The 24,984-nt window shown below is 40.5% G+C and overlaps 3 protein-coding genes across 12 annotated transcripts in view; all 3 read left to right on the top strand.

Moving 5' to 3' along the window:
• The window catches only part of ubr5 (ubiquitin protein ligase E3 component n-recognin 5), a 31,266-nt gene extending 30,259 nt beyond the window's left edge, over window positions 1–1,007 (top strand). For all 9 annotated transcript variants that reach the window (XM_073484834.1, XM_073484840.1, XM_073484839.1 and 6 more), the window contains one exon: window positions 251–1,007. In XM_073484834.1, the coding sequence (XP_073340935.1) occupies window positions 251–463 (213 nt within the window). In that variant the 3' untranslated portion in view covers window positions 464–1,007. The remainder of the gene's footprint in view (window positions 1–250) is intronic.
• An 825-nt stretch (window positions 1,008–1,832) lies between these two features.
• On the top strand, window positions 1,833–10,940 carry LOC141011864 (protein LYRIC-like). 2 transcript variants are annotated; one of them, XM_073485190.1, is made up of 13 exons: window positions 1,833–2,503; window positions 2,755–2,874; window positions 3,572–3,650; window positions 4,048–4,221; window positions 4,611–4,661; window positions 4,842–4,982; window positions 6,270–6,350; window positions 6,467–6,535; window positions 6,650–6,795; window positions 7,666–7,776; window positions 8,103–8,210; window positions 8,418–8,544; window positions 9,928–10,940. In XM_073485190.1, the coding sequence occupies exons 1-13, from the start codon at window positions 2,174–2,176 to the stop codon at window positions 9,990–9,992; spliced, it is 1,602 nt and encodes a 533-aa protein (XP_073341291.1). In that variant the 5' UTR covers window positions 1,833–2,173; the 3' UTR covers window positions 9,993–10,940. The 2 variants fall into 2 exon arrangements, with proteins under 2 accessions (XP_073341291.1, XP_073341292.1); XM_073485191.1 differs by having other exon boundaries at window positions 1,873–2,503; window positions 8,418–8,496; window positions 9,928–10,078.
• A 992-nt stretch (window positions 10,941–11,932) lies between these two features.
• On the top strand, window positions 11,933–23,626 carry LOC141012602 (lysosomal-associated transmembrane protein 4B-like). Its single transcript, XM_073486119.1, has 7 exons — window positions 11,933–12,054; window positions 13,057–13,168; window positions 15,659–15,732; window positions 16,159–16,281; window positions 16,476–16,574; window positions 18,832–18,925; window positions 23,520–23,626. Exons 1-7 carry the CDS (start codon window positions 11,959–11,961, stop codon window positions 23,624–23,626), a joined length of 705 nt encoding a protein of 234 aa, XP_073342220.1. The 5' UTR covers window positions 11,933–11,958.
• Window positions 23,627–24,984: the final 1,358 nt, after the last annotated feature.

Genomic DNA, 24,984 nt, shown 5'->3' with positions numbered 1-24,984 from the left:
CTTCTATAACCTTATTTGTATGTGTGAGTAAAATCTATTGTTGCATCCTGTCGAGCCTTTAGTCTGGAATTTCATTCTAAGACATGAAGTGATGTGCACGACCAGCAAAGACATATTCAATAATATAATTAGTGCAAAGCCTCTCTCTTGTTGCTCCTTTGTTTTTTAACCCAGTACACAAAAATTTGAACATTACAAAATATCTCAATTGTAAATGGAAAATGTGAGTAATGATTTTCCTTGTCCCCAGGTCTACTTCTGGACCTCCAGCCCTTCTCTGCCCGCCAGCGAGGAGGGCTTCCAGCCGATGCCCTCCATCACCATCCGGCCTCCAGATGACCAGCACCTCCCCACAGCCAATACCTGCATCTCACGTCTCTACGTGCCACTCTATTCTTCAAAACAGATACTCAAACAGAAACTCCTGCTAGCCATTAAGACCAAGAATTTTGGTTTTGTGTAGAGGTTCGACAGAAAAGAGTTTAAAAAAAAAAAAAGGAAAAAAGAAAAACATGTTTACTGTTGTGTAATATTTACCTAGCTCCATTTTTCTAGATTTATTTTTTGTCTATACAATTTTATGAAATTCGACATACTGTCGCTATCTCCCCAGGCGGTAATATTTGTTTGTGTTGTGAACACAAACAGCTTGTTATTTTTATTTCAATTTTTATTGTTTTTTTTTCTTTTGTGTTGATGAAGAAGAGGTATACAGTCCAGAACATTCCTGCATTGGCACTGTAAAATGTAAAGCCCACAGCCCTGCTCTATTGGCTTAAACCTTGCTTCCCAGGAATGTGGTTTGACAGAAGGCTGTCTGCCGAAACCCAGCCAAAGATGACAGCAGTAGAAGTATTTAAAAGAAGAAAAGAAGACACTGTGATTATAAGTTTTTCCTTCCCTAGTAAAGTACTATCACTGACAGTTCACTGCTGCCTTTGTGGAAAGTCCTCTTTTTCTTGTACAGGGGGAGTAGGGAATTTCAAAATAAACTTGGATGCAAATAAGTTGTCCAGTCTTTTTTTTTTCATTGTTTTATGTTAAGAGTAGTGAAGAATCACTGTTACATTAGTGTGAGAGGAGGCTGTGTACATGTGACAAAGTTTTGACTTACCCCAGGACTTCATAAACTACTGGGTAATAGCTGCTGTAGTGTAAATAATATTATCATTAGCTGTATTATTGAAATTATTGTGTTAATGCAGTTTTGCACCAGGTTTGTTGAGCAAGGAAGTTTTTGTGTGTTTGGATTCTATAAATAAACAAAAATGTAAAAGAAAATCTGCAACTACAGTAAAAGTGATACTGTACTGAAAAAATACACTAAAGCTAATGTTTTCTGTAGTTGGACTGGTCATTTTTTCTGGCCAATCAGCGTGGGAGAAATCGTGGCCCGTCCGTTATTGGAGCTGTCACGGCCCGTTTGTGTTGCCTTCAAATGAATTGTCAAAAAAGGAAATACGTGCATTCAGTTGAGGAGGCAGGGAAAGTCCAAGTAGATGACACCCAAAACTCGGGCTTTTTTAACTTATGGGGGTAAAGCACGTTGTCAACAACATATAGCAAGTATGATACAACAAATGTTGCCAAATAACAATCTAAAGCAAGGGAATACCGAAGCATTAACCTCCTCTTTCGTCTGCCTATTAAAACACATAGTAAATGTGTTGTCTTCAAAATTACAATAACTACGAAAACACAGAATGTTTTTAAAAAACTTACTTTTTAAACTTTTGTTATATGACTGTTACAATGTACATTTATCACTGCTACATATACGGATGCGATATTCAAAGTGAACGTCTAGTTTACAAGCAACAGTGAAGGCAACGCTTCTCCTCCAGTCAAAACGGAGCCATATGAGGTGAACCTGCTTTACTCGCGGTCACAGTGGATGCATGGTGGTGGTCAGCTAACGGCGGCGTATTATCTTACAATGATATCAGCTAGCCCGATGGCTAGTTAGCTGTTCGTCACCGCAGCCTGTACAAGATATAGGTAGCTAACTGGCTGTCTGGCCAGGCCGATGTTGCTGGCGGAGGAGGGGATGAATTTATTGTCTTCCATCATGTCGAAGTCGTTCCGTTATTTTTAGCTAGCACCCTTGGCTAGCGCAGCTAATAGCGGTAAGCAAAGCGTGACTAATCGGTCTGTTGTCTGAAAAACAATAGTAATGGAGCAGTGGCAGGACGCGGCCTCTCAGCAGGTCAAGCTGCTTACAAATCGTCTGAATGAACTGTTGTCTAAAGGCCTGGGGCTGCTGCGCTCCGAGCTCGGTGTGGATTTGGGACTGAAGCCTGAGCTTATTCCGCCATGGGTGATCCTCTTAGCGGCATGTACCGGGCTGGTGCTGATGGTCGCTCTGTGGGCCTCAACCTGCCGGGCTATCTTCAAGAAACGACCTGCTGTAAGCCCTGTGGACGACGGCCTTGAAGTTAAGCGAGGTGTCAGTAAACCTGTCAAGTCGGAGGAACCGAAGAAAAAGAAGAAGAAGGCAGAAAAGGTACGTAGAATAAATGAAACCAGTCTACACCCTATCCTAGCCTGATAGCAGGACCGTTAGCAAAGCTAGCTGTCAAGCTACCCCCACAGTGACAGTCGAATCTCATGTCATAGCTAAAACCCTAGCTAGCCTCAGGCTAGTGTCCGAACTGGCCCATGCTAGCCCTGGTGTCACATATTAATTGCTTGAAAGGAATATAGCTGAAAATGGTCATGACCCTCAACATTTTTTTTTCTTCACGTGTCTTCTAGAAAGCTCAGTCAAATGGAAGAGCTGTGGCTGAACCACAGGAAGAAGCCATTGTGTCGGAAGAGATAGTGCCACATCACCAGCCGCCCCCACAAGTGGTCAAGACGGAAAAGGTTGCAGAGGTAATTTGCTGTACCAAAGACATGACAACACACGGATAGAGACCTGAACATCTTGTCAAATGTAATGGAGTGCCTAGGTTGTGCTTGTATAAATGATTTCACATAGCTTCTGTCCCTTATAAGTCACATAATTATTTCGTGGGTTCTCTTTAATGAAAAGCTGTTCAGAAAACCCCACGTTTTCTTGCTGTCCCCTGCAATGATGTAACCAGGCCAGCTGCCAGTGTTGAGTTACAGTTTTTAGCTTGCATATGCAGCAAAATACTGAAGGATGGCTCCAGGCTTGGGACAACCTTTCATCTTATGCCACACTCTGGATACTATAAAATAACACAAACGGTGTGTCTAAAGGTCCTGGAGTCAGAGGATGTATTTGTGTATACACCAAGAGGTGGAAATAGTGCTAACAGAAAGGATATGTTGCAGATTTAGGGAGTCTTGGACAGTGGATGTAGTTTCACTTATAAATAGACGTGGCTTGAGCATGCTCATTTGATTGAGTGTCCATGGTTAAGTCAGCATGGGGTCACTTGCCCAGTTGCTGTTCTTGGATGTGAAATCATATGTCCTGCATAGAATACCTTAGCTGTAACCCTTTCAACTTCTTTCACTCCCTTTTTACAAGCCCAGGTGAATTTCTTTGTCAGTTTTTACTTTTGTTATTTTTACTTTATACCCAATATTTCTCTTCTTAAAGGTGAAGAAGTCCAAGAAGAAGGCCAAACAGGCCGTAAAGGAGACCAAGACAGTGACAGATGGCAAAGAACCAGAAGAAGGTGAAATATTATGAATTCCATTATAATAAAGTGTTGTAGTCAAAGTGATATCTGGGTATGGTCACACATATGGAGGAGGCCTGTATTAGTTTTGTTTTTTAGCCACCATAGTCTGTAATCAGGCCATTGCACCACTAAGTGATGACTAACATCTGTGCTGTGTTTTTAATGAATTTGAATGTGGCTGTGTTAAAAGAAAAACAGCCTTATTTCTACCATACTTATTGCAGTAGAATGGGACCTGCAGTAGACTCTTTTTCTCAGCAAAATATGTTTAGTCTCTGCATCTGTTCCTTTATCCTGCCCTAATCCATACCATGTTTCCTCACTAATCCCATAATGAACCCTTGCAGTATTTTGCAACTAATTCCTCACTGCGCTCAATATTACTTTTCAGGCACATGGGAGACCAAGGTCAGCAACAAGGAGAAGCGTGAGCAACGCAAGAAGGACAAGAGTTCCAGTGATGGCTCAGCCAGTCCTGGAGGAGGGAACACCCCCGTGAGCACTCCCCCAGAGCAGCTCAAGGCCCCTGCTGCACCCGCACCTGCCAACCAGAAGAAGAAAAAAGGTGCCTCTTAAAACTGTATATTTTCTTTTAGATAGTGATTTTCTTCTTTTGAGGAGTTTAAAAAAATGAGAAAAGGAGTTTGCAACATTACCTTGTTTTATGCTTGTATACATTGACACAAAGCAAAAACTCATAAGGCCATCTTGGATAAACAGCCTAATATGACACCTAGAGAGAGATATTTCTGTCTGTTGTTCTGTATAGGCTGTTATTGCGTTTGGTTGGTCTCTTGTTGACAGGACGGACTATAAATAGAGGCTTTAGGGGAATTGAATTGAGTCTCGAGTGAGTTGTCCCTGAAGTGTTTGTGCGTGTGGTCCTTTCACCAGTAGGCTCTCATGGATGGTGTACTTGACATTTATTGATCTTTTTAAATTCTTTCTTTTCAGGAGAATCTGCAAAAGTGAAGGCAGAGAAGGTTGAGGCTGTTGTACCTCAAGGTAATTTTCAGTAGAATATGCTTCATCATTCATCATTGACTGATCATATATCAGTCCTTTGGTTGTCTTTCTTTAATTTCTCTAATCTTTCATCGACTAATCTTTCATTCATAATAGATGTGTCACCTAACTGATCTGTTTATTCTGGCTGAGTACCAAGTGTTCATTTTTTGTTATTAGTTAACAACACCGAGGTGGCAGCAGTTCCTATTGCTATGACTGACGTGGCTGTAGAGGTTCCTGCTCACACCGTTCCCACTAAGAAGGGTCCCTGGACAACCAATAGAGAACCAGCATCACGGTTGAGTGGTGATATTGATGGTAATAATGTTTTATCTCTACTACTGAATTGATTTGTTGTTGAAACCTAAATGTGTCAGTGTAATGCTTCAAAGCTTTATGGCGTTTCATGAAGAAGCCTGATAACGCTATCATTGCTGTGTCAGAGGCAGTGGTGCACTGATTGATAAGCTGGATTGGTATTGATGCCGGTGTCAACCACAATAAATGTACCAGGTATCAGCAGATATGACTGATCCACATTAAAGTCTGTTTCTGAGTAATTGACGTTACAACACTTTCCAGAATTTGAAAATGATTGTAAAACAATTTATCTACCTGACTCAGGTTCAAAGTTCATTCTAAACCTTGGAAAAAGCAATTGTAAAATCAATCTGACCACAAGGCTTGTTTAGTAGCTGTTCTTGAGCCTTTGACCATATCACATGAACTTCATTTACAATTCAAAACTAAATGGACCTAATGTTGGGACTGTTTTCCCTGCAAATATCTACTTGAGAAGTGAATTGTAAGGCAGCCTCGTGTTACCTTGCACATTAAGAACGAGCCCACCCAGTTCCACTCTATAAGCTTTCCAGGTTTCAATGAGAAAAAGAAAACTGGTGTCAGATCGATGTGAAGTTTTGGTAGCGGAATCAGTAAATGGAGAAAAAATAAACTGATTGGTGCATCCTTATTTAGAGGCTGTCTAATTGTGTTTTCAGGAATAGTAAATGATGTTGATTAACTTCAAACTAGCTCTTGCAAAGGTTGGACTCAGATTAGAATTAGACTGGCAACATTGCATGGATTAGTTGACCAATAGCAAATTAATCAGCAAAGATTTTAATAATTAGATAATCATTTAAGTAAATTATTCTAAGCAAAAGTACATAAAACACAAATATATATATATATAAAATAAGAAAATCAGCTAACTAATATAACAAGATTTTAATAAAGGCTCAATGGAGGATTAAAGGATTAATTTAGCTGTTAATATTTTGAAATGAAAATTTTCCAAATTCTTCAGGCAAGAAGCTGAGGCAAAGAGCTACTGAAAGGTCTACTCAAGTTCAACGAGTAGAGCTAGCAATTATTTTGTTTTCCCCAGTTTCTATAGAGATTAACAAATGACTGGTCAGACTTGATTGGCATCCTGTCAAAAGCTAGAAAGTTACAGCTCAGGTTGGAGGGGAAAAGATGTAATTATCCTCAGTATGGAGCCAGAGAATTGCCTAATCAAAAATCATGGCTGCACATTGTTAGATAGCAGTTATTTTAAGCGAGCAGTGATATCATAGCATATGTGAAATGTGTGTGTTTCAGAGACGTGGACTATGATTGAGGCGGTGATACCAACAACTGAGCGTAATGTGTCTTTAGCTGGACTGAGTGCTGGTACTGCTGGTAAGTATACAATAAACTGTTGATGTGACACGTGCAGGTTGAGCCTGGCAAAGGCAGAGTTTTCCATGGCCTCCCTCGTGGACGGTAGGCCGACTCCTTTTCTTGTGTCTTTGTAGAGCCCCAGCCTGGGATGGGCCTGCCCTGGCTCAGTCAGCCCAGAGTGGAAGATGAGTGGTCTGGACTCAGTAAGGCCAATATATTGATTTTATATAGTGCTCTATTTAGCTTTGATGTAACTTTATAGTTCTGATACTAATTTGCACTTGTAACTATTGTCTGATGTTCTTTGTGTTTGTCAGATGGTGGCTCAGTCGACCCCAGCTCCGACTGGAACGCCCCCGCTGAAGTCTGGGGCAACTATGAAGAGCCCACTCCTGAGCCCCCTCCCGCTCAGGAGCAGCCCATCCCTGAATCTGCCAAGGTTAATCTGCTGATTGCGGCGGCTGTGAGTATGCTCAGGATTTGGGACATAACTTGAGTGTTAGAAGAGTTACCTTGAAGTTTTAAAAATAACAAGCCAGTAATTGATGACTCCCCTGGGTGCTGGCCCCAGGGTGGCTGTCCTGGTTACTGACTGTGGCCCTGCTGCTCATAGTAGTGACTCAACACAACAGACTGAGTACACACAGCCTTTGTTGTGCTTTAGGTCTTTATTTAAAGGTGAACAGAGGTGTCTGTAATTGTGGCAGATCAGACAGCTTCCCAGGACTGAGTAGATCTACACAGATTATACTTAAACATGCTTCATGGCAGACATTTTGACTTGTCATTGCATGTGAAACACTAATTAATAGCATGACTGACATGAATAACACAATGGAATTGTTATAACATATGCAAGTATAGTGGCATGCATTACTGTCTGTCAATGGTGTTCTTAATACTACCACCAGATGGCAACCAAGTGTAGGATTTTTAACTAGTTTAATTGGAGATTCAGATGAGATATACTAGTAGCAGCTAAAGTAGCTTCAAGCAGTGATGAGAGGGCGAGGTAAATTTATTTGCACCTTTCAAAGTGAAATTTGAAATGCTGTACATAAGTAAGGTTTAATTAAGACAAGATATAATAGAAACACAATGTAATAGAAAAGACACGTAAATAAGATTTTTAAAAGTAAAATAAAATGGATGAAAGAAGCTCAATTCTTTCTTAAACCACATCCTCAAATTTTTTTTTATTTTCATAGGTGCAAATGATGAAACAGTTAATGATAACTAACAAATGTTCAGACTTCCAATGCCATATTGGCTGCTCTGGTGTAATGTTGTGTTTTTAATTTATAGTCATGTTTTTTCCATGTGTGTTTGTCAGGACGATGATGAGGATGAGAAGGACAAGGGAGAGAGTGCTGCTGACGGGTCAGCCAAAACTAAAAAGAAGAAAAAGAAGAAGAAGAAGGCTGCTGAGGAGGCAGCTGGCCAGGTAACTGCTAGTGAGAATTCACACAAACACAGTGCAGAAATAGATGTAACTTAGGCATTTGTTTCGCCAAATTTGAGCTAAAAAAAGCAAGAACGCCTGACTTGACAGTAGTGCGACTTAACACTCCATGTACGATGTTTTGTGGCCGTGTACTACAGGATGCATCTAACCTGTAGAATCTAATTATATCTATCCATTCAGAAGCTTTTTATTCTCTTGGCCCAGGTGATCAACTAATTCATATTTTAGTCTTATTTCCAAAGTTTTCTAGGAATTTACTGCACAGTTGGGTGTAAACTTGGCTTGTGTCCTTGTGTCCTGTGAAGGGCGAGGAGCCAGAGAAGGAGGCGGCAACTGCAGCCCTGGTTAAGAAGCAGCCACCTGTTCAGGAGAATACTGCTGCCGTCCAGCCTGTCAAAACAGCTGCTGTCGAGGTTGGTGCTGCTAATATCTGACACGAGAGCAGATCATCCCAAAGAATCACAGAGCAGTTCCTGCTATGTCATGTTTAATATCAAAAAGGGATGTGAATAATGTATGTAATAATGTAATTCAGTCAAATTATATTGAGAACTGTAACTGTAACAGGTTTATGGATTTTAATCTGATCAATACTAATCATGTTTCCTCCTTTCTTACAGGCCAGAGTGGAGCAACCAGTGAAGGACAACATATCCCAGAAAACCCCTGTCACACAAGTGCCACAGAAGCCAACTGATGGTGAGCCCACTGCCAAGCAGAATAACCTCTCTGCTCCAACACAACAAAGTAAGCAGATTAGCCATACTAAAGGCAATACAGATTATTGAGGGTAAGGCAGAATCATCCAGGGGAAATATCTGATTGAGACATCTCCAACTTACAATTCAATTTTAAATTGAGGCCTGCATTGGTGGTCTACACTCTTACTAGCATATATCAAGTAAAACATTGTACAAATCCATGTGTCTATAAAATGATGCAGTTACTTGATAACTTGTGATGTGATACCAGCCCAGTCACGGTTCCTTTTTTTAATTCCTGCCAGCCAGAGAAAAATCTTTTACTTACACTATGAACAATTTCCCTCATATTTAGTACATAAATTGAGATGTCTCAGTTAGTCAGGTTGTCTGGGTTAGTGATTTATGGAGGTGGAGGAAATGATGGGAGGCTTGAGAATTATTGCCAGATGTTGAGTCTGTCTTTGTAAAATGGCTTTCCCAGCTCCAACCAGCTTTCTTTTTTTCCAGTTTAATTTGTTCAGCTTTTTATAAGGTAATTACAATAACAGACATTAGTAAAAGCCACGGGGGATCTCACTTATTGATACAAGTTATTGATGTGGGGTTGTATGAGGTTATTATCCCTAGTCAGTGTATTACCTGCAGTAGATGATCGTCAGCTCTCCCCTGTGTGGTGCAGCAGCGTGTAGTATCGACAGGGCATTTTACTTCTAAACGGTACCTACAGCAAGACGCATAAAAGAAGGCCCACCAAAAAAAAAATATGTATCTGTGTAAGAGTACACTATATTTTGGTGCTTTTACCTCATATAACCCCACATGAAAAGACCTGAACTATCCCTTTAATACTATGGCTTTGGAACAGCTTTTCTAGCTTGCTCCTAGTCAGACTGTCACAGGTATCTGATTACCTAGAGATAGCTTTACATGACCTGGTTATTTCATAGCCACATATCTCTCTCTCTATATATATCTATAGACACGCGTGCATGCATGTGTGTGTGTGTGAGGGTGCTTGCTTGTGTGTAACTGCTGTGATTTACATTCATCTTGTTCTATAAACCATTCATCTCTAATATATAAAGTTGTGGTTCCTCTGATAAACAGCCAAGATCAGATATGTATGTATCAGTTACATTATTAAGCTGAACCAAGAGAAGGTTTCTGAAACCTTCCTAAAGGCAGGAATCTGTGCTCATTTATGCACACTTGCTGGCCCTTTTGTCCATTTATTCTCCTTTTCTGAGCATCATTCTGTGAGCCATCATGCCAGAGTGACACTTTTGGAAAACAGTGGTAAGAACAGAAGTTAATGAAATCTGTTCTCAGCAGTGAACCAAATGGAAGTGTGATCTTACTGACTTAGAGGTGTGAATCACACGTTTGATGTTGGGTGACTAATCTCTGTCTCTTTTTGTTTCCACAGAAAAACCTGAAGAGATCCAAGCGCCTAAGCCGGCAAAGAAGAAGAAGGCGAGGAGAGAGACATGAGACTGAGTCCACTCTGCAGACCTCTGTATGCAAAAGACTTCATATCCTGTTTATGCAACACCTTTTGTGACAAGAACTTTGAACTAAGGTCTTCATGATGGACTTAAAACCTTAAAACCTGTCTGGAAATTGAAACGACTTTTATACACGTCGAGTGTCAGCCGATGGATTATTGAAAACTGAAACTAGATGCAGTGCAATCTAATGTAATGCGGTGTTAATGATTTTTAAGAATGCATTTGATACTCTTGATTCTGTCTCCTAATTCCACTGAATCAAAATACTGATTGAGAGAGCTGTATTGTAGTAATTAGACATATAGAAAATACTGATCATGTTTAGAAATTTGATGTTGTGGTGGCTAACGGCTAACGGCTGGAGTTTACTGTGTAGAGAATGAAAGCGGTCAACATGCATCAGGTCACACAACACTGGGCCATAATGATGAACTGGCCTTTGCTTTTGCGGTCTTTTATTTTGCTCTTACATTTGTGAGCCATGATGGTACAGTGAGTGAAGAGATCAAATGTCTATTTCACATCAACGGTTTGGCTCAACAAGGGTGTAAACATATGTCACTTGAATGAGACTTGAGCATCATTGGGTGCAGTAAAGGGAATCATGTCTGCTCTGTATTTTTGCATTCTTATCTGTGACTACAACAGTTCAACTGACTCAGTCCATCTGGTTTGTCCCTTGTCTGATGTTGTACTGCGGTGTTTCGAGACAACTGTTTCCTTGCTGTTCTTACTATCTGTGACTGCTTTGTGGCCAGAGCCGTGTGGGAGCTTCTGATCGTAGGTGTACCATTGCAGTCATCAACATCTTCATGATTTTCCACCTGTGGTTGATTCGAAAGTCTTCGGAACCTTTTGTAAAACCTGTTTGTAATAAAAGAAAAGCTAAAGCCATATGTAAAAAGACTAAATAAAGGCCAGTTTTTCTATGTTTTGGTTTCTGTATTTTTTAGGTCAGCAACCCACTACTGTGTTGTACTACTGTGTTTACTTTCATTAGCTGTCTGGGAATAGCTTCAGGCCTGCAGGTTAAATATAGAAAATAAAAGCTCGCTGTACTGGAAATCAAAAAAGAGAATTTGACGTTTGGATTAAAAGAAGGGAAACATCAGGGGAGATTGAAAATGCAGGAGAAGTAGTTGGAATTTGAACAATGTAACTATGCTGTTAAAAGACACGACCTGTAATTTCTCGATTTAAAGTGTTCCTCTCAAACATTCTGGACATTCCGGGTTACATCACCGGATTTGATCCTATCTAGTCGGCCACACGCTCCCTTGTTTATCATCAGGACTGGTTAATGCGCCTTTATCCAGCTGCGTCAAGTTGACCAGAATAAGACCGGAAACAGGAGCAGCCGCACACTGTCAGGCTGTTACTAGGCAGTTTGAAACAGATCTATAATTCACGAGAACACAGAGTTTGGGGCATTGACATGTCCTGAAGAAGTAAACCTATCTCATGTTTATTATGCTACCTCGGTAGCTTTTGCAGCGGAGTTTTTTTTATTTCTTCTACATTCTGTAAACCAAACAATCGAATAAATGAGAATATAATTGCAAGATACGTCACTAACATAAGGCAAAATTTGAGATAACGGACACTGTTGTTTAATCTATCTTAGAGAGACTTTTTCTAACAAATTTTATTTAGATAATAACTGATAATCATTGTACTTCATAGTGAAAAATGTAATTATTATCGGGGTTTTATTTTGAAACCGGAAGTGATATTTCGCCCTGACGCTGGCTTGACGCCCGCCGCTCCGTGCCGTTAAGCTGCTCACGGTGATAAGTAACGGACAGGTCAGACGCAGTCGGGTCCTGGTCGTCATTCCTCAGCGAGCACCGACGCTCGGCGGACGCAGACAGGACAGCGCGGTCCGTCTCTCTCACGAACACCGACATCGTTTCTCGATGCGCGCTCAGTCGTGATAAATCAGAGTCAAGATGATGATCTCCCCGTGGGACCGCTGGTACTCCACAAGCTGCTGTCTGTGCTGCCATGTCCGCACAGGAACCATCATCCTGGGGGTCTGGTACATGGTGAGCAACGCCTGTCTGTCACTCACTGCACCCATGTAGACATCCAGAAACACCGTATGGGAAACATGACCTCATCAGAAAGCATTCACACAGCCTGCAGGATCTTATCAACATGCTGGCTTTTATTCCATTATTATTAAAACACAAGTCTGACTACATGGAAATGATCACATGTTTCTCCTCTTTTAAAAGAATATAGCAGTAAACTTTAAAGTATAGCCTATATTTTGTTATATTTATTCATGTGTGACGTATATACATGGATAGTATAAGGTTACTGGTGTGTTCTTGTACCTGTAGAGGCCTGTAAAGGAGTGTTGTGTTTATAATATAGGCATTAGTCACTGAGTTTTAGTTTAAGGCTCCTCTACATCATCATATCCTTCAGATTGGGAACATTTCACATATAAAACAACTGTTTGCCATTTTTATGAAAAATGTACCTTCTTTTTGTGCTGTTAAGCTCTTAATGTGGGATATCTTCTGTTCAATGCATCCTGCTGTTAAACTGAATGCGCAGGAGAGGGTTAACTAAACCAAACACCACATGTGGAAAAATCCTCCCTCTGCTCCCTATGAATAAATTAGCACTTGGGCTCTTCAGGTGGCAGCTTTTGTGTCAGGCTGCCTATTGACTGCAGAGAATTTTCCATTACATTCACCTGATCAATGGGCATGTATGAGTCATCTGCATAATGAGCTGCACCAGCCAGACCAAAACAAAGACGTATGTGCCTGCACTTAGAGCTTTTACTTTAGATATGTAATCTAAAATAGCTGCACAGTTTCTAGGACAGGGTTTTTATTATTTGGTTCGAGTCACTGTTTGGAAATAATGTATAGGAAGAGTACATTGGTATTACGGTCTTTACACGTCAGAATACCTTCAGCCTCTGCCCCCTTTCTCATTCTAACTGTTCCACTGACACTTGCCCATTTTAGCCTCCGCCTGCCCGCCCATATTGTTGCCTTCATCTGCCCATATGTCCTTTTTCCCCTAAGCTCATCAATGCCGTGGTGTTACTCATCCTGCTCACAGCGCTCAGTGATCCTGAGCAGTACCACCTGACCAGTGCTGAGTTGGCCAATGACCTGGATGTTATGGATGACGCCAGTAAGTAGCCCAGAAGGCCAGTACTCTCCAGTAAATGTCCTATAAGTAGTTCCACAAACCCACTATCATCTGAATTGTTATGAGTCTTTGTGTTCCAAATCCGCAGCAGCTTTTCTGACATATAAATGTATGTGCTTGTTTGTATTCTGTAAGGGAACTCCATCCAACTAGTGTTTCGGTTTCACCTGAAACTAAATCTCCTACAATTGGCCGTGACAGATGACTTAATCTCTGCTGGCGGGGTGATAGGCTCAATAGGGTTGTCAGCTGACTAATAGAATGATTTATCGTGTTATTAGAATGACCTCACACATCCGTCTAAATATCGGTCAGCACTTCTTATTGAACCAAACACCTAAAGCCACAGACGTGCAAGCGTAATGTCCACCTGTGCAGAGCATTTAAAAAGCCTTCTTAACAGACCAGGTGTGCTGGAACAGTCTGACTGAAGGTGGGCCACAGCACACGCTGCTGGTAGCCTCTGATTGGGAATGACTGTTTTGTCCCAGTTCCAAGGGATTAGGGTGTCCCATGATCCATCACTGCAGGCTGCCACCCCTGCATTAGAAACACTCTCAGCCTGGAAGATGGCTTCTGCTCATAGGTGTACAAAATGCTGTGATGTTGTTCAGTTATTGTAGCACTGCACTTTAGCAATATTCAGATATGACAAACAACAATCTGTAGTGACAGTTGTTGTGTGGTTTTCTAATTTTTGTAACTTCTGACAGTCTATATTGGTTGTAAATATGCTGCTAACTCCACTGAATAATACATCTGATGATCAACTAAAAGTGATTCTAGAGCCAAATAACTCAGCATGTGTTTGAAACTGGGCTTTTGTTGACAGAGACTCTAGTCATTATTTTTGGTGCATTGGCACAGAAATATCATTCAAAGCAGAATGAAAGCTTGTACAGCAGCCAGCTGGGGCTTCCAATATTAAAAACAGGACATTCAGCTGTGAGAGAGACACAAAATAAACCACCACGCAATGAACAGTGCTCTCTGACTTGTTTTGGGAAACACATGTATTTGCTTTCTTGCTGAGAGTTAGGTGTGAAGACTGATACCACTCGTACACTCATTAGTGGCAATTAGCTTAGCTTAGCCATCATACAGACTGGCAGCAGTAGCTTACAGTTAGCACGTCTCTTTCCAAAGTTAACAAATACACCTCCCAACTCTTCTGCCAGGAAAATTTCTTTGTAAAAACACCAATTATTGCATATTTTGATGTGTCAAAATGAAAGAAACAAGACTTCACATGTCAGTTAATTAGCTTCAGAGGAGGTGGTAGCCACATTTTGTTATCTGCGTACAGAGCCAAGTCAGCTCTTTCCCCCTGCTTTCAGTCTTTACTCTAAAGTATATTTGCAGCACGCACAGTAACTCCCTGTGAAACTACAAATAGTTGTCTTTACATTTCTTTATGTGTCCAAATGAATCAAATGACATTAATTGTGATAATTAGTGAGCTTTAGAGGAGTTGGTGAGCAGATTTTGTTATCGGAGCCAAGCTAGCTATTGTCCCCTGCTTTCAGTCTTTAAGCTAAGCTAGGCTAATCTCTCAACTTTCCCATGATGTTGTTCAGAGTGAAAAAGCTCAATAAACCCACTGTACACTACATGTCCAGCACCAAATGACCGGCAGAAAAACTTAGCGACTAGCTAGTGAACACAGCGGAGCATTTAGGCGCTCAAGAGACCAATATTTCTGAAAAGAAGTCAGTGGAAAGCAAAAGAGAGAGCTAACAGGAAAGTGAATATTGGCCAGACTCATAATTTGAAATTAATGCTAATGTTGCTTTATATCTTCTAGATTTGCATAAAGGCAACTTTTTGTTTGTAAGTTTGCCATATCTGCTGAAAAGGTGACAATAATGTCAGTGTTGTGTTCACAGCTCGTTTCCACTGACCCAGAACTCAGTTACTACAGGTCCAAAACTCTCTCAGCTTTGTAATTGACTTCGAGGCTTGGTGCTGTCTTCTCTATTGATGGCAGTTTGGTTTGTTTTGGGTTATTGGTGTTTGATTTTCTAAAGGTCCGATTGTGTCCTTTTATGAGCGAATATGATTTAGCCTTTGACTCTGAGCTGCAAAATACATATTGTCGGCATTTTAATGGATCAGGGGACAGAGAGATGTTGAACTGAATTCAGATTTTTTTCCCCATTCGTGCCACATGTGCTGTATTTTGGTTTTGCCCAGTATTATACTTATGTAACAGAATGATGTTATGTTATTATGTTGAGTTGATGTGAGGTCAGGCTGACATGGAGCAAAGTAGAGTAGAAGTTAATTCCATATCTGATTGACAGATGCAGCTTGTCATTTATCCTCTGTACAGAATTTCTGTTCCCCAGATCAGCAGAACATAATGCTGTATTTTCAGAAATTTGATTTGGCATTGTATGTGCCTCAACCACTGTGACCTTACACTGACTGTGACTGACTTTGAATACACCTCTCTCTCTCTTTCTGCTTCAGACATGTGCATTGCCTCAGCGATCTCTCTGCTGATGATACTCATTTGTGGGATGGCAACATATGGTGCATACAAGGTAAACTGATGATTCATTAGATTTGTCTTAATGCTGCTAATGCTACTCACAAAATGCTGCCGATTACAACTGAACATACTTTGCTCCTATACACTAATCCTGTGTGTGTGTGTGTGTGTGTGTGTGTGTGTGTGTGTGTGTGTGTGTGTGTGTGTAGAAGTGGAGATCAGAGAACCTTCAATGGTTTTCAAAATATTTTAAAAAGCATTTCTATGACAGTCTACTACTGTACACACATACACAGCATCTATTTCTGAAGTCTTTGAAAACACAACAAATCCAAACAGCCTGCTTTATTACCTTAAACACATCGTAATCTCCCTGCGACCCCGTTCAAGCTCAGATTTATGTCAGCAGCATTTGGTTAAAGAGCTCAGCTCTGCTTAAAGACATCATAAATACCTCAAATACATATCTCTGTTTCAGCTGCGTGCCGCTTGGATCATCCCATTTTTCTGCTACCAAATATTTGATTTTGCTCTCAACACCCTGGTTGCTGTCAGCATTGTGGTTTACCCAAACACGATACAGGATTACCTGCAGCAACTGGTAAGAAACCTCGAGTGCGTTCCTGCTGTGAGTGAAGTCAGCTACATTATGCAGCAGGATAATGACTTCTTTGTGGGTTTTGTAAGCATTTGATGCCTCATGTATCATTTCACATGTCAGTATTACTGTCCAAAGACTGCTGCTCTTTTTACCTAACATGAAGTCTCTGCTGCTCATGTTTTCCTCTCGTGCAGCCTGATAACTTCCCCTACAAAGAGGAGATTGCTGCTCTCAGCAACGTGTGCCTGGTCCTCATTGTGCTGCTCTTCATCGGCTGTATTCTCGGCTTCAAGGTGATGTTTTACATATTTTCTTCATACGTGTAGCTGCACTTACAGTTCTTTGCAGGTCTGCCAGGCTCACAACACATTTTTTTTGACAACAGAAAATATGTATTATGCAACCCTGTCACACGGGCTGCTGCTTTTTTATGTAACTTTCAGCCCAGATGCGACTTTATGTCGACTTAAATGGAGTGGAAATAGATTTGCTTTTACCAATTCTGAGAAAGATAGACCCCAGTAAGACATGACAGTGAGCCAGCCTACATAATACCAGGACCCTGGATAAAGTTATTTCTGATAGCTGATAGTTGAATGGTATCTACAGTATCTTTTTGTTGCTGCTGGATTTCCCACATTATCGGCAAGATTTGATATCACAGTGATAAACTTCTTGTCAATCACTTGTATATTTTTAACCGTGTGGCCTGGCTCTAGGGGTGGCAGTGTCAGTTGATCCACCACTTGGGTCAGACTGAAATATCTCAGCAACTATTAGATGCCATGACACGTGGTACAGAGGTACATACATTCATGGTACTTCAGCTGTACTTTTTTAGCGCTAGTTAACAAATGCTGGCAAAATAACACACTAAACCATAACATTCATTAACAAATATAATGTTTATGCTGTCATATTGCAAAAATGCTCTTTAATCATGTTGGATCCCTAATCATTCATTATTTTTCATAATCTGTGAATGCTGGTGTTTGCTTTTAGCCCGTGTCCCACCATTAAAGTTCAGTTTTGGCCCTGTAAGGGAAAAGTTTGGGTACCCCCTGCACTAAAGTAGGACGATGACCATAGTAAATTGGCTCTTAAACACTAACGTGTTTGCAATTTCATTCTGAACATGTTAGCATGCTCACGTTAGCAGCTCGAGGCACTGTTGTGTCTAAGCCTTTTCTCTAATAACCAATGTTAAGTCTGAGATCGTAAGACAAACTGCTACAGTTGATAACAGCAGTTGATAACATGGTTTGGACTGCCATAGATAAGGGAATCTTAAGATTGGAAACCCCATGTGCTATCCTTATCTGCATGTGGATCAGCTGCTGTGTGATGCAATAATTTGCTGTGCACCATCAGCATCATTATCACACTGTCGGTATGAATTGCTGCGGGCTGGGAGCTAAATTGAGTGATCCCTGCCTCTCTGCAAATGGATCTCTGCATATTCCTGCAGGGGCCGTTAAAATAACCTAGCTGTCAGAGCATAACGTGGCTTCTTAATTGGGTTAATACAGAAGTTACAGAGCTCAGTCTGGCATTGCTTTGTGCTAGCCGATGGCTGCAGCAGATGGTGTTGTGTTTGGCCGGGATGTTCCAGTAGCAAGCTCCCTGCTGAGAGCCAGATGATTCCTGGATGACTGAGAACAACAGCAACTTGTTTTTGCTACTCTGAAGTGATGTATTACCCCAAGACAGAACGGGGAAGCAGACTGAATTCAGCGAATGGATTATTATCTATATTTGATGTTTTCTTCAGTATTAGACAGTTTATTTTTATAACAGTCTCTTGTGCACAATGAGACCTGATGTGCATGTTGTCATGGTGCCTTCTGTGTCTGTGTGCAAAAAACAGGACACCTCAGCTTCTCTGGAGATGAGATAACCCAATTATATTAAGGAACATTTTGGCGCATACATTTGCATAATAATGAGGAAAACATGTTTTTCTCGAAACCATGTTAAGCAACTTTGTACTTTGTAGCACCACTGTAGCACAGGGGCGCTTCGAGCTAATTGCAGGCGTCAGCATGCTAACATGCTCACAGTGACAATGCTACCATGTAGATGTTTAGCTCTTGTAATTTAAACCATGTTTTCCATCTTAGTTTAGCGTGTTAGCATGCTTTTTAGCTCAAAACACAAAGGAAAGCTGAGGCTGATGGGATTGTCATTATTTGTGTGGGTATTTAGTCATAAACCAAAGATTTTTGAAAGTAAAGGAATCACCAATTTTGTAACAATTAATCCTAAAAGATATATAAATGTCTGCACAAAATGTCATGGTAATCTGTGACACAGTTGTTGAGATATGTCTTGACCAAACTGGTGGACAAACTGACAATGCTATCCATAGGGCCATGACGCTAGCATGGCTAACAACCACTTGTGTGTCATCACGTGAAGATACATATGTTTACTCTTTAACCAAATAATTGTGTACCATAACCCTAAGTAGAATTTTAGATTCTGTTAAATAATAATTGATATTGACGACAGGCAGGCTTCTAATGTGTGTTCTTTCATTCTTTCCATCAGGCCTACCTGATAGCATGTGTGTGGAACTGCTACAGATATGTGACCGGCCGCGGCTCTTCTGAAATCCTGCTCTATGTCACGACCAACGACACCACAGTAAGTCACCTCTGGGGAATTAAATTCTACCATAAGGTCCATATCAGCATGATGACACTGACGCCAAGCCCATTTGTTCTTAGTGAAACAATGTAAATGACATTTTCTGAAATTGCAACAAATATATAGATGCCCTCTTTATGCCTAAACAAACTAAATTAACAAAATCTCTTTGTTTTCATGACTGAATAAACTGAATAATCAACTAACCTTGAACTAACCTTAAAGGACAACACAATTTCATACTGTTTTACTTTGTTTATATGTGGCGGACCCTGCCACCTTTTGAGCCTCAAACAGTGTTCTGTGGACATTATTTTCCTCTGAGAACAGCTTGTTTATTGAGTTTTGGAAAAGGTAAATATTTCTCAGTTTGTATTATTACCTCATCAATATTGTAAATATTAACATTCTGAGTTTTATTTTCTTCTCCAAAACTACATAGTGCCCCTTTAAATAGATTCTGGACAATAATGGAGTTCTTTGGCACAGCACAGTGAGTTATATCAGGCTTTGGTTACACAAGCAGCATTTGTTTGTAAGATCAAATGTTGTTGGTTCTGATGTTTTCATGGGGTTTGTTGATAATAAGAAAAAAAGTGCATATCACCAGTCTGTTTTGTTCAACTGGGGATGGAAGTGCATCGACACTGGGCTGCGTCTATGCTCTGTTTAGCTGCTCTGATTTCTGGGAAGTCACATTATAGTTAAACAAAACCAGTAGAAAAAAATATTTCAACATTTTTTCGCCCCTCAGACCACCTGTGTGGATGTTAATCACATTTTCCGATGAGCTGTAAAAAAGCTCTACATGGTCTGAGCGCTCTCACTTCAACACTAATACTAAAGACATTGCTCGCTCACATGCAGTGTACAGCTGAAAAAATATTTTTGTCAGCATTAACTGTAAGTATTAAAATGTAAGAGTCGAGAGGAGAACATGAGAAAAAACATCATCACTGTGCAATCGTGCTATATGTTACCATATTCATAGTCCATTAAACTACCCTTTATGTCTACATAGTCATCTAAGGATCCAACATAAAACAATATTTGATCTTGATTTGCTCCTTTCTTTTATATCCAAAGACAACAAACTCCTGTGGAAAAATGGCTTTCCTTATTCAATCCAGACCGTTTCCATCGTCTGCGTAGGTTTCCTCTGCTCGGGCCAGTCTGGCAGCTGTAAAGTCATCATGTTGGGGGAGGAAGGAAATATAAAGTTGGGCTGTAGTAGCAGGTACTTTCACACAGGCTAGCATGGATGAATGACAGACTTGAGCAGAGAGATGAGGCTCCATGCTGGCAAAGTCATTATGACGGTGGCTGAGGCACAGTAGTAGTACAGTAAGTGAGCTCTGTCTGGGTGTTTCTGGGTCTCCTGTCGGTGTCCTGTTTGCCCAGGTCTGGCTCTCTGACCACTGTGACCACGCTGCCCACACACTCATTATAACTACTTACACTGGGGCAGAAGGGAGAAGAAAAATGAGGCTGTAAAAACGCTAATGAACTGTTTAGACTGCCACGTAATGCCGAAGAGTTCAGCTGTGAGAAATTGTATTTCAGCACATACACATAAGGAGCTGTCGATAGCTGGCTCCATTAAGACTGCTATATGACCTTGCAGTATGTTGGGTTTCACAGGTATTTTGAGGAACCTGTGCTCCTCAGCCTGCAGCGTGAGACTCCTCTGAGTGTAACATTCCACACAATTTGAAACAATCCACCACGCTCGACAGCTTTACACACTTAATGTGATGTTTTTAAGAAACAGAGACGCTCGCAGGCTCCTGATGGGTAAAACACCTGAGCTGTAAAGAGAGAAACAGAAGGCAGCTCTCCAACACACTGACATCATTAGTGAAAAGTGCCAGCAGCCTGCCCCTTTATTTCCTCACATTATCCTCACCTCTGCAGGTATGCTCTTTCAGTTAGAGCCAGACGTATTTAATTAGAGCTCCCCACATCCCACAGGCACGTCTTTGGCTTTTGGTTAGCAGCTTGCATGGCTGTACATCAGTTATAGAGTGCTTAGGTCAAAAGTCCAGTAATGTGTTGCATATGAAGTGAATTCCAGGGCGTACAGAAAAGTCATACACACACACAAGCACAAGCACACACACACAAGCACAAGCACACACAGGTGCATTATATGGCAATAAAGGTAAAACAATAAGTAACCATTGAAAAGCCTCATTGAACAAAATCAGCATACACTGTGAAACAATCTATTTGTTAGTGTGAGAGGGTACAGACTGAATTCAGTCATGGGAATCATGGGAGCTGTTGTCTATATCATTAAACAACTACCACTGCTGATTAAATTCGGTCCGACATGACCCAGGCAGACGAGGTAATGTTTTAAAGTTTTATTCACGTTATGTTTAGTCTCGTTCTCCAACTTCCCTCCTGACTCATCTGATGTTTCCTTTTTCCATGGTAATTATAGAGACAGGCGACCAAATGAAACACACCATTTTCTTGGGTCAAATTATGCATTTATCTGGTTAAAAACAAAATGTCTAACAAAGGTCGGGTCATTTTTTTTTTACATTTAATGTAGAAATGTTACATATCACATGATGGTCATGTAAATAATATTTTGCACTGAGATTTCACACTTTAAAAAGTCAGTTTCTAGCCAATATTGGATCAAAACATCTCCTTACATTTTCACTAGAAGTGAAGGAAGAACAATTAAAAGTCACATGCTGAGGCAAGAAAAGCCGATAATAAAGAGGTGAAGCTTTACGATATATTGAGTCGCTGTGTATCCACTCCACCTGACATTTCTGTTGGGTCTTTGCCCTCAAAAGCCAGATTCTAATCTGTCATTTTCAGAATGTCTATTTGTCGTTTCTGTCAATTACAGGTCACTACAGTTCAAGTGAGCATTGATCCATGTAGGAGGATCTAGTCTGTAGTAGGGGCTGTTAAAGGTTATTGATTACTTAATGTCCATGTCACCTTTAAGAGATCAGAAGGTGAACCATTCACAATGGAAAGCGGGAGTCTGTCTGTGTTTACTGAAGCCCTCAATGGCTCATTGTTTGGAGACAGGTCACACACATGGTGTTGTTGTATATGAAGTCAACTGAACCATTGAGAAAGCGTCCAAGTCTGTTAGCCATCATGTCAACAGCAAAACCAGAGTGTTGAGTCACACGTCAGATGTTCTGACTCCACACAGTCAAATAACCCGGGAGAGAGATGAGCAGAGAAGAGGGTTAGAATCACAAGATTTCTCAGACAAATGTCATCATTTTCATTATCATCATTATCATTTTCTCTCCTAGTGGTGGGACTTCACTTCTGCATCTGTCATCTACAAAGTGACAAGACACTAGACACTGAACAGAGACATTTGTCCAAAGGAAACTGTCAGTCTGTGTACAGCTTTAAAACTAAATCTGGATGTTAACACCTGCTTTGGTTTTTGTTTTCTTCACATGGCATAGTGTCCTATATCTTATTCAGCAGCCTCATTATTCAGGACACTTTCTGTGTACTACATCAACCTTTTTGTTTTGAAACACAGATTAATTGCTTGGCTGCCGCCCGGCAGACAGCTGAGGACCAAAATACATCTCTTATCATTTATTAGTCAACAAAACATACCGTATCATATTGTTCAGAGGGCTACAGCTTCTCCTGTGCTGTCATCCACAGTAGCTCTCTCAACTCGGTCTCATCACGCATCTATTTGTGTGGTGCTGGCACATTAACATATTTTTTATCAGCATACATTTGCATACACACAAGCTTTTCAGTATTTGTAACCCTGTCGTCCTTGCTGAACCAACAATACGAGCAGGCGGTTAGAAGTATTCATTGCCACTGCAATTCCTGCATCACGTCTTGTGTGTGTGATCTTGTAATGTGTGACCCTCTGTTGCTGATTAGTAATGTAGAGTACAATCCTTAACGACTGCAACATTTCCAATTACTGGACAGGCAGTTGTGTAATGTGAAGAGTAAACAGATGTTACAACTTTGAAAGTTTGAAAGAAAGAAGCAGGATTGTTGTTCCCTGCATATGGCAAAATGCAACTTTGTGCTCCATGAGGTATAAAACATTCATTTGGATTCATTTGAATGGAACTATTTTAATATAACTTTTTAACAATAAATGCAATAAAATGATTTAATGAGTTCTAATAATCATTTGGATTCTTTTTTCCATTTCATACGACTCCTTTCATATCATTAATTCAGGTTATTAATTTGAAAGTGCTTCCTGTTCACCGGTTTGATTCTCTCTGTGTATGAAATGTGCCACACAAATAAAGTTGGCTTGCCTTACAGGCTTCAGTTGTAGATGTTACATAATCATATTTGGTTCAAATCCTTTAGTTTAACCTATTTATTAGGAAATCATAATATGCCATTTGAACTCCTAATCCAAAGCACCATTTTTACTGTTTAATTATTTTTGTCTGGACTTGCACCAATGGCGATGTAAAATATGTTGCTTGATGGCTCCGACAGACTTATCATCACTTTCTATTTCACACTAGATCAACACCATTGATTGTAAATGGTACCTGCTCTTTTAGGAGGTCACTTGATAAAACAACTAAACTAACCAAAATCTCTTCTTCCTTCTCTTCATCTCCAGGTGCTGCTACCTCCGTATGACGACAGTGTCAGCGTCCCTCCCAAGCAGCCTCCTCCACCTTACACCACCGCTACAGCATGAAAACATTCCCAGCATCCTGCTGCCTGGACCCTGCTGTTAATAAAAGCCCAGTGAAAATTAATGCACCACACTGCCTCTCCGGTGTACAGTATATTCATAGATATATTGTTGCTACACACACACACACACATTACAGTACAGCCATGCATGCACTGACACAAAATCATCACACACACACACACACACACGTACACAACTCTACCACCACCGTGACCTCTCATCCCTTCCTGTTATTTATTTATATTATTGATGCTGTAACTCTTCTGTGTATCCATTCTGTTTCTGTTAGTGTAATACCAGAAATGATGTGCATTTTTATGCATTTGAACCTGGATGTAATAAGGCACTAGAAAGTTTGATAGATGATTCTATATATTTCTACTTATGCTGTGTGTGTACCTGTAACAGTATTTTACGTGTCCTACCTTTAATAGACATATTTAACTTATGCACAAATGCAAAAACAAACGATCTCATTGCCCAGAGTAATACGTGAAGATCATGTGTTTCCTGTTTGTCTCGTCTCTGCTCGTGATCAGGGTTGGATTGCCTTTATTCATAACTTTCTCTCTGATGGGGTGCCCTTTATGTAGATCCATGTGTGAGGTCTCACCTTGACTGGAAGTTTTTCCAAAGAACTGCGTCTGCCTGTATTCTGACATGATCAAAGAGCAACCTAGTGTATATCGAACATATCACCCTCTTTTACTGTTTTATTCAACTGCAGACAGAATTGTCTAGTATTATAAATCACGAGTGTTGAGTTGTGCCGGTTGACCTTCATAACTTTTAAATGTAATTGTGTGTTTCTACTGAGTGACGAGAAATGTCTTGGGCTGCTATTTATCTATTTTGACAGTGCAGAAGAAGCACTGATCTGGAATCAGTTTGCTCTTTCAAGTCTTTATGAATGACTTACTCGAGGGAACCTGGTGCAGTGATTCTAGATCGGGCCTCTACGTTCAGGATCTCAATAAATATGGAACCTGGTTGTGTTTTTTCTATCAAGCCAATGGGAGCTTCTGGTCTGTGTAAACACACATGTCTGTTCCACCAGATGCAGTTATTGGCAAGCTGCTCCCTGGACGCAAAATGTCCTGCAAGGACACAAAAGTCAAACCCTAAGACTGCCGCTGTATGAGGAATAAAGATGTGGCATTTATTTGTCTATTAAAATCTGATTTCACTGACAGATGTTTGTGTTTTTATTTTGAATGTGAAGTTCAACTTAGTCCACTAAAAGAAAACCCGACATTAAAATTCAGTCCTTATCTACTGAGCTCCATGCCGACAAACAGTAGGATGATTCGTAGTGCACATAAACTTTCTGGAGCCTCACAGCAAAACAACATTAAAGC

The sequence above is a fragment of the Pagrus major genome, chromosome 17 (genome assembly GCF_040436345.1).
Source record: "Pagrus major chromosome 17, Pma_NU_1.0".
NCBI lineage: Eukaryota > Metazoa > Chordata > Actinopteri > Spariformes > Sparidae > Pagrus > Pagrus major.
This window is presented reverse-complemented; position numbering and strand designations above follow the sequence as displayed.

Bases quoted from the DNA above. Each gene is read 5' to 3' on its own strand.
- LOC141011864 (XM_073485190.1), top strand. From the start codon at position 2,174: ATGGAGCAGTGGCAGGACGCGGCCTCTCAGCAGGTCAAGCTGCTTACA. The intron at 4,662-4,841 runs GTAATTTTCAGT...TTTTGTTATTAG, and splicing joins TGAGGCTGTTGTACCTCAAG to TTAACAACACCGAGGTGGCA. The intron at 7,777-8,102 runs GTAACTGCTAGT...TGTCCTGTGAAG, and splicing joins CTGAGGAGGCAGCTGGCCAG to GGCGAGGAGCCAGAGAAGGA.
- LOC141012602 (XM_073486119.1), top strand. From the start codon at position 11,959: ATGATGATCTCCCCGTGGGACCGCTGGTACTCCACAAGCTGCTGTCTG. The intron at 12,055-13,056 runs GTGAGCAACGCC...TTTTCCCCTAAG, and splicing joins TCCTGGGGGTCTGGTACATG to CTCATCAATGCCGTGGTGTT. The intron at 18,926-23,519 runs CAGTAAGTCACC...ACTAACCAAAAT, and splicing joins TGTCACGACCAACGACACCA to CTCTTCTTCCTTCTCTTCAT.